Source organism: Mirounga angustirostris, unplaced genomic scaffold (assembly GCF_029215605.1).
Source record: "Mirounga angustirostris isolate CCGP_5_RB_7025 unplaced genomic scaffold, mMirAng1.0.hap1 SCAF_15, whole genome shotgun sequence".
NCBI classification, from domain to species: domain Eukaryota; kingdom Metazoa; phylum Chordata; class Mammalia; order Carnivora; family Phocidae; genus Mirounga; species Mirounga angustirostris.
The window spans coordinates 89,578,652-89,596,358 of NW_026991723.1; the positions used below are offsets into that span (position 1 = coordinate 89,578,652).

Sequence of the window (17,707 nt, forward strand, 5' to 3'; positions counted from 1 at the left end):
GGGAGGAAACGGAAGAGAGCAACGAACAGCCAGTGCATCTCCTCGGGCAGGCAAAGTATTAACTGGCACCGCACCAGAGAACAGCAAGTGAATGTGGGAGTTGAGGAGGGGTGTGTGATTTCCTGGCTTTCCACCAAAAAAGAATGGCAACTACTTAGGGAAAAAAAATCAAAAGAGGCACCACCCATCATTTGGTCACCACCTCCTCCTCCATTCTACCTCCTCCTTCCATCTGGTTACGAAGGAGACCAAGTTGGGGGGGTGGGGGTGGGGAATCCATCCATTCCAGAAATTACAGGATGACGATCTTACCAAATGCCTTTCCCTGCTGAGGTCAGTTCTGAGAAGCAAAAGGCAAAAATCCCGGAATTCCAACCTTCCTGAGAAGGACTGACTCTCTTACGGAAGGGAAGACAAGTTCAGAACCTAACCAATTAAAAAGTTGCCTGCTGGGCATTTCACAAACATCCTCTCACTTATTTCTTACACAACGCTTAGAAAATAGAAGTAAAGAAAGTGACTTGTAAGAAAGAGAAAGAAATATACAATCCTTAACCCTAAAGGACCGCAAATTAATGGGGGGGGGGGGGGCGCTAAACGTAAGTGATTAAGATGGTTAAGCCCGAGCTTAGGTCTCTCTAGAGGAAGCCACTGAACAGGAGCAGAGTGGGCGTGAAGTTCTGATCAGGTGGTTGGGGGGGCGGGGGGGGGGCAGGGAAGAGGGAAAGATCAAGTCCTGTTCTACCGCGTTTGGAGTTGGAGTAGTGTGAAAACGACGACTTCCAGGTTCAGGGGCGAGGAACTGGTGCTAAAGAGACCAAGTGCTCTTGGGTCTGGGGCAGCGCTGAGCTGGTCCTGTTTGGTACTATCCGACCAGACACGGTGGGGCACAAAGCGCCTACAGGTGAGAAACCTGCCAAGCGGACATGAGAAGTGGAAGCTCACGGGAAGGGCTCGTCTCCTCGTCAGGAATGGAACGACCACACAGGAGGTTCGGGGCGGCGGGAGACAACCAGGACTAGGAGGCCAGCAGAAGGGAGACGAGAAAGCGGGGGTGGGAGACGAGGTGGCCCTAGGAACGGGCATGGGCTTGGAGGGGAGGGAAAGAGAGCAAGCGGGCAAGGAACTGACAGCAGCCCCCGGCTAGGAAGACTCGCGCGGGGTCGGGACAGGGCGGGCGCCGGACGGGTCCCCGGCGGCGGCCCCCTCAGCCGGTACCTACTTGAGGTCCCGGTTGACCGAATGCAAGTTGTCCTGGAAGTGCGCAATGAAGGCCTTCTCCCGGCCCTCCAGCGTCTCCTTGTTCCGCATGCCATCCTTCAGGCAGTCGAACACCCTGCTCACGCTGGAGCGCAGCGCCTGGATGGCACTGATGGCCTGAGCAAAGGCCTCCAGGTTCACTCCGACACTTAGCACGTCCGCCATGTTGCCGCCGCCACAGCGGGTTCTCCAGAGCCGCCTTCGCTGGCTAAAGGCCGCGCTCGCTGATGACGCAGGGCCCCGGAGGCCGCTGGGAAATGTAGTTCTCGCGGGGCCGGGCTGCCCAGGGGGTCCGTGCCCACGCTGTCCGCTGTCCGAAAGAGGGCTTCCATTGAACTAAACGAATGAGCGGGCGGGAAAGCCATCTCCTAGATTTGGGGAGGTCAGGCTGCACTCTCGGTTTTCTTAACGGTGACAAAGAACTACAGAAAGTTCCCGCGTTTCCCCAACCTTGAGTGAGATCTTGGAAATACTAGAGAGAAGAATTACTCAGAGCAGAAAAGTGTCCGTGGAGCAAAGGATTGGATAAAATGAGTCCATATTGTTTAGTAAATGAGAGGGAAGGAAAAATTCTTCCCTACAGTAGAATGCCAACTGATAGAAGTAGAAGAAATGATAGGGGGAAATTACCATTTGGCAACCATTAGAATGATAATTGATTCAGGTAGGAATCAAGGAATGCTAAAACTGGTGGGTGAAGGTGTGAGGAGTAACTGGATATTTGCATAGTCTCCACGTATCATCCCACAAGACACTTATTAATTAAGAAGGGAAAAATAATGATCCAGCCACTTCACGTCTGGTTATATACTCAAAAGAAGGGAAAGCAGGGACTGGAACACAGACTTGCGCCCTCAAGTTCATAGCAGCATTATTCACAATAGCCAAAAGGCTGAAGCAACCCATGTCCATCGTGGGATAAATTCGTAAGCAACGTGTGGTATATAAATACAAGGGAATATCTGTTCAGCATTCAAAAGGAAGGAAATTCTGACACCTGTTACAACATGGTGAACCTTGAGGACATGATGCTAAGTGAAATAGGCAGTCAGAAAAAGACAAATACTGTAGATTCCACTTATGAGATACCTAGAATAGGCAAACCCATAGAGACAGAGAGTAGAATGGTTGGTGCCAGGGGCTGGGAGAAGGGGAGAATGAGGGGTTAGTGTTCAATCAGCAGAGAGTTTCAGTTCAAGAAGATGAAAAAGTTCAGTGGATGGTGGTGATGCATAACACTGTGCATAACACTGAATGCACTTAATGCTGCAGGACTGGACACTTAAAAATGGTTAAATGGTAAGTTTTATGTTGTGTATATTTTACCATAATTCCTGTTTTTTAATTCAGTAGTGTAAAAGAAGGGTCATATTGACTTTGCCATGGAGCAACCTGGCAGACACCACCCCAACAAGAGACCAAGGTTGACATTACTGCTGTAGGACAAACCATCTCCCAACACAAAGCAGAGAGAAAAGTGCAACATGACTTCTGTGATATTCCTGCCAAAAAGGCAAAACGAGAATCTGATCAGGACATCGGACAAACGCAAAGACAGTTGACAAAATGACCGACCTATACTTTTCCGCAAAACATCCATGTCATGGAAGATGAAGAAGCATGTGATCTGGGACTCTTTGCTCACATCGTGGAGACAATTGGTGAGATCTGAATAAGGCCTACGGATTAGTTCATAGTATTTTATTGGTGATGATTTCATGATTTTGATCACTCAACTGTGGTTATGAGACAGGACATCCTTGTTTGGAGGGAATATAGCTTGAAGGGATAAAAGAGCGTCATTTATGAAAGAGTGTCTCTATGAAAAAGAAAATAGTATGAAACTATTTAGAGAGAGAAGTATAGAACAAATGTGGTAACATATTAACAGTTATGAATCTGGGTGAAGGGCATACAGGAATTGTTTGTACCATTCTTGCAACTACCAAGTCTGAAATTACGTCAAGGTAAGTTGTTTTAAACAGACATCAATAAAAGGCATGGAAAGTGTAAACACAGTCTAAGTGGTAAGAAAAATTTTCAGTTCTGCCAGGCTGTGCTGACCAGCAATGTGAAATTGTGGAGTTCACCTCAAACCCACTTCCTCAATAGTTCTCCCACTCTTTCTTCTCCATGCTCACTCCTCCCTGCCCCCACACCACCTCAATTCAAATCCTCTAGTTGTGGAGCAGTAAAGATAAACTCTGCTCAAAAACTGGACTCTGAGGTTGCTCTCCATGAGTGTTTTAGACACTATTTAGATAAATGAATAGTCCCTTGAGAAAAAAAGGGGTTTCGTTGTCTTGGGTTTACGTAATAGTTTTCATTTCCTGACATCTACACCACCTTCATAGCATTGCCATTGGCAGTTTTTCCTACAGCAAAGGGGTAAGAGATAGGAGAAACTTCCAGCTGCAGAGCTCTAAACAAGTTGCAGATCTCCCTGATCCTCAATTTTCTCATCTGTAAAATAGAACTAGTAATAACACCTATCTTTATTAAATAGCTGTGAGGTTTAATAACACCTTGAAGGCAAATCTTTTAGAAATAATGCCTGGAGAATAATAAATACTGAGAAAATCTTAGCTGTCAGGAGAATGTGCGGGCAAAGTTTCCCATGGGCCTGTGATCTGTGCTTCTATCTCCACTTGAGGACTCTGCACAGAATCAAGCAAGGATGAACAATGGGTCTATTAGGTCAAATAATCTCTAGTGGCGTGACCAAGTTGCTAAGAGCCTGTCATTTAACTGTGTCCTATAATTCACTATTTCTTGGTGACCTTTTTTTTTTTTTTTAATCTCCTTTGGAGTGTAGGGTTTTGGGTTTTATTTTTTAAGATTTTTGGAGAAAATCCTTTTTTAGCTTCATAAAAACGAAGGAAAAGATCTGTTTGTTGGCTTGTTTTGGTTTTGGCTTCACTTCTCGTTTGTTCATCCCTTCTAGGGCAAGATTAGAGAAGGCAAGCTCTATTATTGTGGTTACTCATCTCATTGGGGATCCCTGAAGGCTTAGAGAATGTGACCCTGGCTGCATACTTTGTCCCCAAGAAAAAAATGTACCGGTCTATTTCTGCCTGCACCTATATGTACCTACAAACCTGAGATTTTGCATACAATTTCCAGGGGTTCATAGCCCCCCTAAAGCCCAAACATGAACCTCTGGTTAGAATCATGCTCTAAGGCAAGCACCATGGGGGGATGGCCCACAGCTAGCCTATAACCACCCAGTCTTCAGTGTCTGGGGCACAATAGATGCTCAGTGTAAGTTTGTGGAAGGAATGAGTTAACACGATATATTATGTTTGTCTTCTTGGATCCTCCCTCCAAATTACTTAATCTCTCTGTATACTCAGGTATCTCTCCCTCCTACTCAGCGCACCTCCCCCGCCCACCCTCTCCCTCCCCATCCCCCACACAATAAGATTTTCCTTTGTCTTACTCTCTGATTCAGTGGTTTAGGTACTGATTGGAGCTATAAAATACAAATAGGCTCCGCTCCCACAGTCATTAGTTTTCAGGATTTCTCTCTGGTTCCCCTCTTCTGGGAAACTCAAATTGATCAGTGGAAATGCACATTTCCCCTGAACCTAGTAAGGAGTCTTTCATCCCAGCAACAGAAAACTTTTCATGTTGGAAGGGAATGGACAGAGTTTCTCTAAGGTGCCATAAATTCTCAAGAATGTTGGCACATATATGCTTGCATCTGTGTGTGTTTGTAGGATATAAATTAGTTTAAAAGGAGTTCATTTCGAGCAATATCAGATTTTAATTATTGTGATCTTATGTTTGGGTAAAAGGCAGCACCCTGCTGCTAATATCTTCCAAAATGAACAAGCCATTAGCTTGGTGCTGTCAGCTCAAGAGTATTAAAATGAGCAATCAGAATTAAAGTTGTCAGTATTTAATTAAAATATGCTGCAACTCCCATCATATTCAGAGAGCATGTGGATTAAGCATTCAGACTGAGAAAGCACCCTCATCAATTAATAATTATTAAGGATTTACTAGATGCAGAACACTGCATTGGACGGTTCGGCAGAATGTCACCAGATAGATTTAAACCCAAATCTGCCTTGGATAAGCCAAACGTAACTAAGCCACCTCTCGTAATCAGTGTGGCATAATGCTTAAGACCTTGGGGGTTGCTCCGAGGATTAAATTGAGACAGCATACAGTTCTGGGGACATAGTAGGCATGCGAGTTAGTCATTCAACAAATACAGATATTGGATGTGCTCAACATTTTGTTAAACAGCTGGGGAGCCAGTGGTAAAACCAGGCACAGTCTAGCCATAATAAATGTCACTGAAGATATCTGAAGTGGATTATGTGTTCCTTCACCTTCACCTGAAGGCTCACTGCATCAGTGAGTTTTAAAGTGTTTAAAATCAGGTTTATTAAAATTAATCTAAAGCAAGTATGATCAAGAAACTTCCTTTGGTCTCTTCTGAACCTAACCCCCCCCCCCACACACACACACTCCTGTTTTCCTCCTATTTTGCCTGTCATGATTTTGACATGATGAAAATGATGACCAAAGGATCCCAAAGACAGAGGACCCTGGAGAGCAGGAAATCAGCCTAGACTGGTGTCTCTCAGGCAAATGAGTTAACCCTTCTTAACCTCAGATCTTGCATTTAGAGAACAAGGAAGTGGGATCACCTCCAGAACTAACAACTAACAATCCAGGAGCATAAGATTAGGAGGAACATGTTGGTAATTCAAGAAGGAGGAAAGGGAAAGGATCACTCCTTGTTAATGCTGATCACAACACACTGCACCAGGATTCCTGCACTCCGACTCATTCGTTTACCCAGCGACGCTCACCGAATAAAAGGATTAAATAAGGATCCCTATGGAACCTGTTCCTGTTCTCATGGCACTCGCTCACAGCCTAGCAAGGGAGACAGACACAAATGGAATGTGAAACAGTGAGGTTCAACTGCAAGATAAGAGACCTGCACACAGAATTTTGAAGTTCTTAGAGAAGGTGGTTACGGCATCCTTCTGCACAGGGGAAGCCTGGCTCAAGGCTTCCGAGGAGACTAGGGGCTAAGCAGGTGCGGTGAGGGGTAGAGATAAGGTAGTGCAATGGACAGTTTGAAGGGGTGTGTTGTGATTAGATCTGTGTTTGTGAAAGTACACCCTCTAGCTATGAAGAAAATGGGGAGAAGTGTCCAGGCTTAGAGGCAGAGACACCAGAAAGGCGAGGGATACCTTCACCTGCAGAGAAGTCAACAACGGACCACACATGAGCCATATTCTTCCCATCACAGGAAGCCAGGAGGTATTTTAAATATTTTAGTAAATTATTGATTGCGCATTTGGATGCTCACTTAATCAACCACCAAGCATGTTGTTAGGGACCTCCGCTCTCTCCTGTGTTCATACGTAATTAAGTACAAAACATCTCAGGAATGGACCCTTTTACCAATACATTAGGCTAAATCAAAGTGGAACAAAAAGCAAGTTGTTTGTTCAGCCTCTCCCGCAGCCCATTTGAGGGAGGGATTGCCTTCTAATTCTATTACTGTGTTATGTGGATGGTGTGTTTTAATCAAGACTGACAATGGACCACTAGCGTCAGAAGCTACTAAGCATGTAACCCTCACACAGAACATGGGAACAGAGGGCAGATGCCAGGCTTTCAGGTTCCCAAGGGGTGGCCAAGGCAGATGGGCAGCTACGGCAACACAGGGATCCTTGTCTGGGGGGCTCTCATTAGCACCCCCCTACTCTTCCCAACACTCCCCTCCAGCTCCGCACCCCCTCCTCCAAACCTCAGGTCAGACAACAAAAGAAGGCACATCAGATTCCTGACAAAGAGACAGTCCATTCACCTTGATGCTGGAGTCTTAATCTTTTTCATGTGTTGCTTTATTTTACCTCATCACAAACACACGCTTTGAAATGTTGGAAACTATAGAAAAAACCTACATAAGAAAATAAGGTTATGCATAATTCCACCTCTCAACATTTTGGTTATTCACACATACGCATTATTTTGCAGAATTGGAACTCTACTGTATTGTGACCGCTTTTGTTCATAGTATAGCCTACATACCTTTTCCTCTCATCAAATAGTCTTCTAAAACATTTTAATGTCTGCCAAAGATTCCATTTGATGGCTTTTCATAATTTCCTGAATTCCCTTTTGCTGACCGCCCAGTTTTTCCACCTTAAACTATATGGCTATAGACACAGTAACCGCAAATCTTTGTGTGCGAACACATTCCCTGCAGGTGATGTCTGTTCCCCGTTTGGTTGCAAATCACTTTGCCTGTTTGGAGAGAGTAGGTGTGGAGGACAGCCTCACTAGTTCTCACCGTCCTAGAAACACCAGTCCATTCTTGGAAGGCTGTGGGGGGTAGAGGTGGAAAGAGCACAAGCTTTGAAGGACAGACATGTGTGTTCCAATCCCAGCTGTCCCACTTCTGAGGGATGCCAGGGGAGAAGCGTTTGGCTGAAACTAACAATCGCAAACAACATAGAGGTAGTTTAAAGAGAGAGGGCTTCGGGTCTCACATGAGAAGTGGTCGGAGGGTACATAACATGGGGCTGCTACAATGGCTCATCAGGGACCCACACCTTTTCATCAGTCTGCCCGAGTGCCCTTAGTTCCAGACTCATTTCTGTCACTTCATAGTTGCAGGGTGGCTGGGTCCCAGCTCTGCATTTCAGGCGGGAAGAAGGAGGAAAGAGCAGAGGTGGCGCCAGCAGACTTCTGCCCACACCTCATTGGCCGGAACAATGTCACATGGCCACCTCTAACTGTGAAGGAGTCTGGGAACCTGAATTCTACCTCTTTCCCAGACTCTTTATTAGCACGGCTGTCCAACAGAGATGTAATATGAGCCACAAATGTGAGCCTCATATTTTCTAATAGTTGCATTAAAAAAGGTAAAGAGCCTCACACCTATTAGAATGACTACCATTTTATTTTTTTAAGATTTTATTTATTTATTTGAGAGAGAGAGAGAGAGGACAAGCAGAGGGGAGGGGCATAGGGAGAGGGAGAAGCAGACTCCCTGCTAAGCAGGAAGCCCATCTCAGGGCTCCATCCCAGGACCCTGAGATCATGACCTGAGACAAACTCAGACACTTAACAGACTGAGCCACCCAGGTGCCCCAGAATGGCTACTATTTTAAAAAGAAGGAAAGAAAATACATTTTGGTGGGGATGTGGAGAAACTGGAGTCCTGGTACCCTGATGGTGGGAAGGTAAAATGGCGCAGCCACTGTGGGAAACAGTATGGTGTTGCCTCAAAAATTTAAAAATAGAAGCGCTACATTATTTAGCAATTCCACTCTTGGGTATACACTCAAAAGAATCAAAAACAGGGTCTTGAAAAGGTATTTGTACACCCATGTTCATAGCAGCTTTATTCACAATAGCCGAATGGTAGAAACAACCATCAACGGGTAAATGGTTAAGCAAGTGTTGTCTATCCATACAATAGAATATTATTCAGGCTCGGGACACCTGGGTGGCTCACTCGGTTAAGCGTCTGCCTTTGGCTCAGGTCATGATCCCAGGGTCCTGGGGTCGAGTCCCGCATCGGGCTCCTTGCTCAGCAGGGAGCCTGCTTCTCCCTCTACCTGCTCCTCCCCCTGCTTGTGCTCTCTCTCTCTCTCTCTGACAGATTAAAAAAAAGAAGAATATTATTCAGGCTCAAAAAAGGACACTCTGATACATACTACAACATAAGTGAAACTTGAAGGCATTATGCTCAGTGAAATAAGCTAAGCCAGTCACAAAAAAGACAAATACCATATAATTCCACTTACATGGGGTACCTACAGTCATCAAATCCAGAGTAGGCGGTAGTTGCCAGGGGCTGAAGGAAGTGGAATGAGCAGTTAGTGTTTAATGGACAGAGTTTCAGTTTGGGAAGATCATAAAGTTCTGGAGATGGATGATGGTTACACAACACGGTGAATGTACTTGATAATGTCACTGAATTTGTACACTAAAAAATGACCAAGATGGTCAATTTTGTTGTGTGTATTTTGCCATAACTGGAAGGAAAAAGGTAAAGAGAAACAGGTCAAATTAATTTTAATAATATATTTTATTTAATATATATCCAAACCATGACGCTTCAATATGAAAATTACTGAGATAATTTTCATTCTTTTTTTGCCTGCTAAACCTTTGGAACTCTTCATGTATCTTACACCTACAGTACATTTTGAATTGGACTAGGCACATTAGCTACCTTTTAGCCCAGTAGCCACATGTGGCTAGCGGCTACACTCTTGATCAGCACAGTCCTAAAATAAAGGCAGGCAAGGGAGAAGCATGAGTAGGAGCTAGAGGTTGGGTCAGCCAGCCTGACCCTTGGCTGAGTCAGTTAACCTCCCTGAGCTGGGGAACGGGGCATGGACAGTGATAACGGCTAACTCCTTGTGATTGATGCAAGAATGGTATTAGATAATATGTGGAAAGCTCCCAGTCAACTATCAGGCACACAATAGCTGCTCCTGTAAATAGTAGTGATTGCTATTCATGTTTCCATGTTTCCATGGAGAATGAAGGTAACAATAAAAAAGGACATTATACAAACTGTTTCTTCAAAAGTTTGTAAGACAATAAGAGAAATTTGAATATATTTTGTGGGGGTTTTTTTAAGATGTATTTATTTTAGAGAGAGAGAGAGAGCGCGCGCAATCCCAAGAATGGGGGGAGGGGCAGAGGAAGAAGAGAAGCAGACTGTTGGGGCGGGGCTCAATCTCACAACCCTGAGATCAGGACCTGAGTCAAAATCAAGAGTTGGACACCCAACAGACTGACCCAACCAGGCGCCTCTATTTTGTGTGGGTTTTTTTTTTTAAGAGTCATCTTTAAGAGGTACATATTTATGGATAAAATAATGTGATATGTGAGCTTTGCTTCAAAATAATATGGGGGCACAGAGACAGATGGGGAACGGATGAAAGAAGACTGGCAGTCAGGGGTACCTGGGTGGCTGGGTCGGTTGAATGTCCAACTCAATTTCAGATGGGGTCATGATCTCGGGATCATGAGATCGAGCCCCACATCAGGCTCCGCTCTGGGCACAGAGTCTGCTTGGGATTCTCTCTCTCCCTCTCCCTCTGCCCTTCCCCACAACCTCAATAAGTAAATAAATAAAATCTTTTTTTTAAAAAAAAGAAGATAACTGTTGAAACTGGTGATGAGTTTGTAGGTTTCATTGTATTGCTCGATGTTCTCCATCGTGAAATTTGTTTTGTTTTGTTTTTTTAAGGGTATTATGTGGGTATTGAATATGCCTTAAGTTTTTCAGATTCTAGGCTTTTTTTTTTTTTTTTAAGAATTTATTGGTTCTGGTGACAGCCTGGCTGAAATAAATAGTCCAAGTGGCTTTTTGAGCACATTGTCCACTGTGATAGTCATTGCTGGAAAGGAAGAAGGTAACGTGGTATTGCCAACAGTCACTTTATTCTCCTGCATAATTTCCCCAAGAAAGGGACTTCTGTTTTATCTCCACCCAAAAGGTGATGTCTTGAGTCATCAGCACTGGAGGGGGTGGGGGGCTAGGGGGAGGTTTGAAGTCTGTCAACATGGTAATTGACTGTATTCCGCTGCTCGGTTTGCAGGTGGGTTTTTGTTTTGTTTTGTTTTGTTTTCCACACTGGATTGAATATGTAAGAGCTATATGCTAATCACTTTTAGTAAGTGTTCAATTACTGAAAGGTGAGGACCTCTTTTTTTTGTATTAAAATAACAGCTTCATAGTCACATAATTCACATACCTTAATATTCACCTTTTAAAAAACTGTTTTTAATATATCCACAAAGTGGTGCAACCATCACCACTATCTAATTCCAGAATATTTTCCACTCCCCTCAGTCCCTGGAGACCACTAATGACTCTCTGTCTCTATGGGTTTGCCGAGCCTGCAAATCTCATATAAATGGAATCATATGATAAGTGGTCTTTTGTGTCTGGCTTCTTTCACTGAGCATAATGTTTTCAAGGCTCATCCATGTTATAGCATGGATTAGTACTTCATTTCTCTTTATAGCCAAAGAGAATGGATATACCCCATTTTGTTCATCCATTCAACAGTTGATGGACATTTGGGTAGCTTTCACTTTTTTGGTTACTATGAATAATGCTGCTATAAATATATGTGTACAAGTTACTGGGTGGACGTATGTTTTCAATTCTCTTGGTTATTTATCTAGGAGTGGAATTGCTGGGTCATGTGGTAACTTTAAATTTTTGAGAAATTGCCAAGGTTTTCCACAGTGGCTACGCCATTTCATATCCCCACCAGCAATGTATGAGAGTCATGCTTTGTCCACATCCTCACCAATGCTTTTTATTGTCTGTTTTTTGGATTATAGCCATCCTAGTGTGAACTGGACTCCCGTGGTTTTGACTAGCATTTCCCTTATGACTAAAGATGTTGAGCATTTTTTCTTGTGCCTATTCATTTGAATATCTTCTTTGGACAAATGTCTATTCAATTCTTTGTTCATTTTTAAGTTGGGTCATTTGTCTTTTTATTGTTAAGTTGTAAGAGGACTTTTAAAATAAATTCTAAATGATACCTAACATTATAGTGAATGTAACTGAGCAAACAGTAAAAGTTCTTTGAGATATTCATCATACTATGCCTCACCCAAACTGCTAACCAGCACCCCAAATTGTTCTGGATATGACAGGTTTTCATCACAAATAGCTACCATAAGCCAAAGTATCTCCAAAACCTTTCTATTAAAGAGAACAGAGGGAGGAGGAGGACGTCATTCCTTTTTATACCTGTGTTTTCTGAGCACCTGCTGGCATCTGGCTGAGTGATTGCTCTCCGGGAACTGCTCCTAACAAGAGAGATAAGAATGCAAGTCAACTAAACCTCAAACTGCTATAAGATCAAGGCCATCTGAAAGATAAACACTGAGTTTGAAAAGAACTTAGAGAAGGGAGAGTCACTTTATCTGGGAGTCAGAAAGGGCTCATGAAGGACGTAGCATTAAAGTTAAACCAGTCATTCTCAAGTCTGTCTGAAGGATATTCTGAGACTGATATCCACCAATTGATCCTCAAACATTTATCCAATAAATATTGATGAATTGAACATGCTCAAGGGATTCACCAGGGTCCATAGCTAAAGTCCCTGCCTTGCAGAGCCTACATTCTAGGGAAGAGAGGCAGGTGATAAAAAGAATAGCTTTATCTCGAGCATGTCATGTAGTGAGAACAGTTAAGAAGGAAAATACAGCAGGAGGAATGAACAGAGTGATAGGGAGGCGACCATTCCGATAAATCGGTCTGATAAGGAGATCTTTGGGTGGTGACCTGTGTGAACTCAGGGACTAGCTGGGAGGCTATCCACAGGTAGAAACTTCTCGCAGAAGAGAAGGGAAAGGAGAAGTCATGGGAGGTGCAAACATCTACTGTAGAACAAAACAGCCCTTGGGCCACACATTGATGATGTGCCAAATCATTTCATCAAGTCTCTGTTGGAGTCACCTTACATTAATTCTGACAAGTTTGTTGGCATTTTTTTTTTTTCTCATAGTAAAAGAGAGGGAACAGGAAGGACCTGAGGGGACTTTTGACTGGGTAATGTGGTCATTAGGCCTTTCCCTTTGAGAACCTCTGTGCCAATCAGAATCTAGTCTTCAGGACAGTCCACACCACTGAAGAGAAGATACATACACAGAGGTTCTGGAGGGAATAGAGGGTTTGGGTTTCAAACAAAATAGACAAAATACCTGGCTTTGCAGAGGTTGGAGACATCTCCTTTGTCCTCTCCACTATGGACAGTTTCCCAAAATATTACCATCTTTACTGGAGAGAGAACCTGCTTAAGTCATCACATTCTTTCCTTAGAAGAGCTGGGCATGCTTAGCTTGGAGCAGAGAAGATGGAGGGCAGGAGGAAGGTCATGATGGTGACCTTCAAATCACCTTCGTGTCAACCATAGGGAAGACTCCTTCTGTGGCATCTGGTGGCAATTACGAGAACCACTCGTGAGGAAGCTGTGGGAAGGTTTCACCGTAATATTGCAAAAGGACGTCCTACAATGGAAAAGGCAGTGAGTTCCATGACTAACGGTATCCAGATAGAAAGTAAACGGATATTTATCTGAGATTCCGCGCAGGGGATTCTGGCATCGGTTGGTAGGTTGGAGCAGAACCCACCCCCCTTGGAGCTAAAATTCTATAATCAATTGCACTCTCTTCTAGGTGAAAATCAAGACCATTCATAAACGAGAAGCCTGTGGAACAATGTGAAGGTCACATACAGTGTGCCCTGAGTCTTCTTCCTCCAGTTGCATGCTGTTAAGGGGGCTTTAATTAAGCTTTCCCCTCCGGGCACAACCAGCCTGTTTGTGGTGAGTACAATATGCCGTCCCAGAATATGTCAAACTTCATTTGCAAAATATCAGACTGCTGTTTTTTTCCCAGAGCCAATCTGCAGAGTAATACGTTCAATAACTTTTGCTCTTTTTGCTCTCAAAGATAGGTCTCTTTTTGGAGCCGATAGCGCAATAAATGCGGAATCTGGTGCAAATTCCAATGGAAAGAAAAGACATTGTTATTTAAAGGCCAAATAACGGCTTAAAATTAGAGTTGCGAAGGATTGAGAAACAGCAGACTGCCCAGATGGCATGCAGATAATTCACTTTGCACTCAGTCCGTTCACTCGCTAAAAAAAAATACTTTTGACTCTGTTTCTCCTCAGATTGAAAGTTGGTGCCTGCTTTAAACATATGTGCTTCTCTCTTTAAATTTAGCTCTGAGTCATGTTGTATTACATTAGGAATTCAGCAAGCAGGCACTTGGAAAATGTACATCAATGCGTTTATTTTTAAATTATATAAAAATAAAAATATATATGTTTAAATATATTAGGCTGTATTTTTGCCCAATTTCAAAATGGTTGTTCTCAAGAACAGATTAGATAAAACAATAATAACGATGACACTGTAATTCTGGAGTGCTGCCCATTCCCGAGGATCCCAGAGCAACCTGACAAATCCTGGAGCGCCTCGCCCCCGCCCAGCCAAGCGCGGGATGCAGGATTCGTTGCTGAAAACCTCCGCTTCCACAGGGGACCAGGCAGCTCCCTTCACAGCTGCAGGCCCACCTGATTAAGATGCTCTGTCCTCCGTAGGGACGACGGTCAGAGGAGGAGAGCCTGGAGGGACAGTTTTATCTTCAGTGGCTAAGCTTGTGGGCTTTAGGGCCCAGACACCCAGAGCTGGGCTCAAAACCTGTCCCTGCCCCTTCTAATCCATGCATCTTTGGAAAAGCGACAGGGCCTCCTCTGTGCCTCAGTTTCCTTACCTGTGAAACGGATACTAGTTCCCACTTCACAGGATGGTTGTGAGGATGACCGAGATCATTCATCTGAGACACCTAGTCATTCACTCAGCACATGTTTATTAACATGCACAGGACAAAGTGCCAAATAAAATGAAGAGATCCACAATCCAAGCCCTCGTGACATGTACCGTCTAGTGCGTAGAGTGACAACAAAGGAATAATCACAGCCTCTGCTATTTGATCAGAATTATGATGAACGCCATGAGGAAGAGTTTGAACGGGAGACCCACTCTGATCTGAAGGCTGAGGAGAGCTTCGGCAAAGAAGTTAATGAACGTGAACTGCTGGGCAGTGCCTGGGCACATAGTGGCTACCCATTCATCTTTGTGTGCCTTTCTTGTGGCATATCTTTATTGTCTTACAGGTCTGGAGGCCATGTATCTGAGAACGGCTAAGATTACGGTGTCAGCAGGGCTCATGTAGTTTTTGGAGGCTCGAGGTAAAAATGCATTCCCTGGCGTCTTCCAGCTTCTAGAGGGCACCTGCATCCCTTGGTTCGTGGCCCCTTCTCCACCTTCAAAGCTCATCACATCACCTTTTTGGACTTTGACCTTCCTTTCTCACATCCCTCTTATAAGGATCCTTGTGATTATGCTGGACCCACCTGGATAGTCCAGGATATTCTCCCTGTCTCAAGTTCCTTAACTTACTCCTTACGTAAGGTAGCACACTTAAGGTTCTAAGGATTAGGGCAGGACATCTTGGGGGGGGTGCATTATTCTGTCTACCATTGTCCAGGAAGTTCAATATCCAAAATTAGGAGTTTCAGACCAAAAGTAGCTACCAGATTTAAAGGGCCTTCAGAGTGCCTGACATAGAAGCATAGCACAAGCTTCCAAAGAGGGGCACCTGGATAGCTCTGTTGGTTGAGCGTCCGACTCTTGGTTTTTGCTCAGGTCATGATCTCGTGGTCGTGAGATCAAGCCCCAAGTCAGCCTCTGTGTTCAGTGTGGAGTTTGCTTCAGATTCTCTCTCCCTCCTGCTCTCTCTCTCTCTAAAATAAATAAAGAAATAAAGTCTTCAAAAAAGCAAAGCTTGCAAAGAAAGAATGCTGTACACAAAGGATGAGGCATCAGGCACTGGTCTTTCTAACATTATCTCTGGAAATTGGAGAAAAGGAGAAAAGATCCCAACCTAGAATTTATTGATAATTTTATCAATCAAGTGTCAGTGTGGATTAATTATATTTCTGACACCTAGGTCTCACCAAAGTTTCCATACGTGTACCTTTCTCAAGAAGCTACTGGAGGATGTGCTTCATCAAATGAGAGAGTAAACCATGGAAGCGGAAGACAGAAAATTCAGGACACAGCAGAAGGAACGCAGGAGAGAGGCAATTACCCTGAAGATGCCGGCCGCAGGTGTGCGGGGTGCTCAGCACAGCCATCAGCCTCGACAGAGAGCCCAGGACGCAGGGTTCAAAGCAAAACACGCAACTGACAGGTTCCAGAGGTTTTTATTATATTAACCAAAACTTTATAGTTAGGATGGAGAATTTGGAGATGACTTACCGACAGTCGAGTAGAAAACTAAACGACCAAAAAGTTTGCCAACTCTGAGAAATGTAAACTTGTACCGAAAATGTGATCACAGGGCATTGGGTGGTTGGGGCAAATGGTTTACAGAGATCATTGGACAGTAAACACTGACTATTGATAAAACGAGGGTCTATGGTATTGAAGTGTGTGTGTGTGTGTGCGCACGCGTAGGAGAGCTAAACCCTCATTTTCTCCAGCAGGAAGTCAATTAGATGAAAAATCAGGATAAAGCCAAAAGAGTTGAAGGTGGCTGCTTCTGGGGCAAAAGATCAGGGGTGGCATGTGGGGCTATTTTTAAATATAAGCCTTACAGTCTATTTGACTGCTTAAACTATGTATCACTGTAATAAAAATTTTTTTTTTAATTTAAAGGGGAAAGAAGGAAAGGATGTCATTACCACTCGAACAAGGAGGCAGGTGTTGGGTTCCAGGACACGCAGCCCCTCTGGCAGATCCGGGTTTTCTCTGACTCCAGCCTCATTAAGTCACAGGAGGGAGATGATCTCAGCAAAGGACATCAAATCCGTAGGAGGTCCAGCAAGGCCAGAAGCCCTCTGCCTCCCCGCGATCGCAGTGACTGCTGCAATGAGAGCAAGAGCAGTGGTGGACAGGGTCCTGTGAGCTGCGGGCGCCTGTCACTGCCCACAGTGTTCCCAGCAGGACTGGCGGCGCCGGGGCCAGGGTCAGCTTGAGAGTGACATCGCTTTCCAGGGACAGACCTGGGCGGCGGACAGAGAGGGAGAGCTGGAGGCATCCGGGGAAGCTAGTGGTAGGGGGATGGGGCTCTGCCTTGTATCCCTCCCCTGACACTCCCTGGGAATGTGAATGCAGTCTGGTTTGCTCCCCCAGCCAGAGACACTCTCTTGTCTTCACTTCTCTGCTCCAGTCTCCAAATCAGGGAAGATCTCCAGGGAGGGAGGCAGCCCTGGAAGGAGGACTTGGGGAGCAAAAGGAAATGTTGCCCTCCATCAGCAGCGAAGTGCCTTGGGACGCCTGGGTGGCTCAGTTGGTTAAGCGTCTGTCTTCGGCTCAGGTCATGATCCCAGGGTCCTGGGATCGAGCCCTGCATCGGGCTCCCCGCTCAGCGGGGAGTCTGCTTCTCCCTCTCCCTCTTGCTCTCTCCCTCTCTCTCAAATAAATAAAAAAATAAATAAAAATCTTAAAAACAAAACAATGAAGTGCCTGGCTCCTAAGAGGGCTACTCCAGGGATTCAAGAAAGACCCCAGGCAGAACAGGCTCTGTTCAGAACCCCCAGGTTGCACAGGCTCTGACACCCTGGAGCTCAGCACAGTCCCTCAGAAAAGTGGTGAGGGGTTTAAAGAATGTGGTCACTTCTGGTCTGGGGACAGGAGAATGGCAGGTGATGTTCACTGGTTTCCTCTGTCCCTCTTTTATAATGTGTTGATGGTCACCACCAAATTATGCTGGGCTTTCACAAGTAAAACACGTTTGAGAGGTGCTGTCAGAACAGCAGAGCCCAACCTTCCCGTACATGCTGTTTGCAAAGGGAGAGATGGAAGAGCAGTCTGGAGGCCCTTGAACCCGAGAAGGAATAAGCTTATTC

General features: G+C 44.6%; 1 protein-coding gene and 1 long non-coding RNA gene across 9 annotated transcripts in view; one reads left to right on the forward strand and one right to left on the reverse strand.

Moving 5' to 3' along the window:
* The window catches only part of MED27 (mediator complex subunit 27), a 200,939-nt gene extending 199,466 nt beyond the window's left edge, over nucleotides 1–1,473 (reverse strand). For 7 of the 8 annotated variants that reach the window (XM_064579670.1, XM_064579668.1, XM_064579667.1 and 4 more), the window contains exon 1: nucleotides 1,223–1,455. In XM_064579670.1, the coding sequence (XP_064435740.1) occupies nucleotides 1,223–1,425 (203 nt within the window). In that variant the 5' untranslated portion in view covers nucleotides 1,426–1,455. Of the gene's footprint in view, nucleotides 1–1,222 lie in introns of all 8 variants that reach the window. The other variant, XM_045883406.2, reaches the window with a different exon arrangement.
* On the forward strand, nucleotides 767–17,262 carry LOC135362729 (uncharacterized). Its single transcript, XR_010407795.1, has 7 exons — nucleotides 767–904; nucleotides 2,611–2,921; nucleotides 13,106–13,310; nucleotides 13,462–13,610; nucleotides 14,677–15,043; nucleotides 15,805–16,047; nucleotides 16,515–17,262. It is a non-coding gene; the product is annotated as an uncharacterized LOC135362729 (long non-coding RNA).
* Nucleotides 17,263–17,707: the final 445 nt, after the last annotated feature.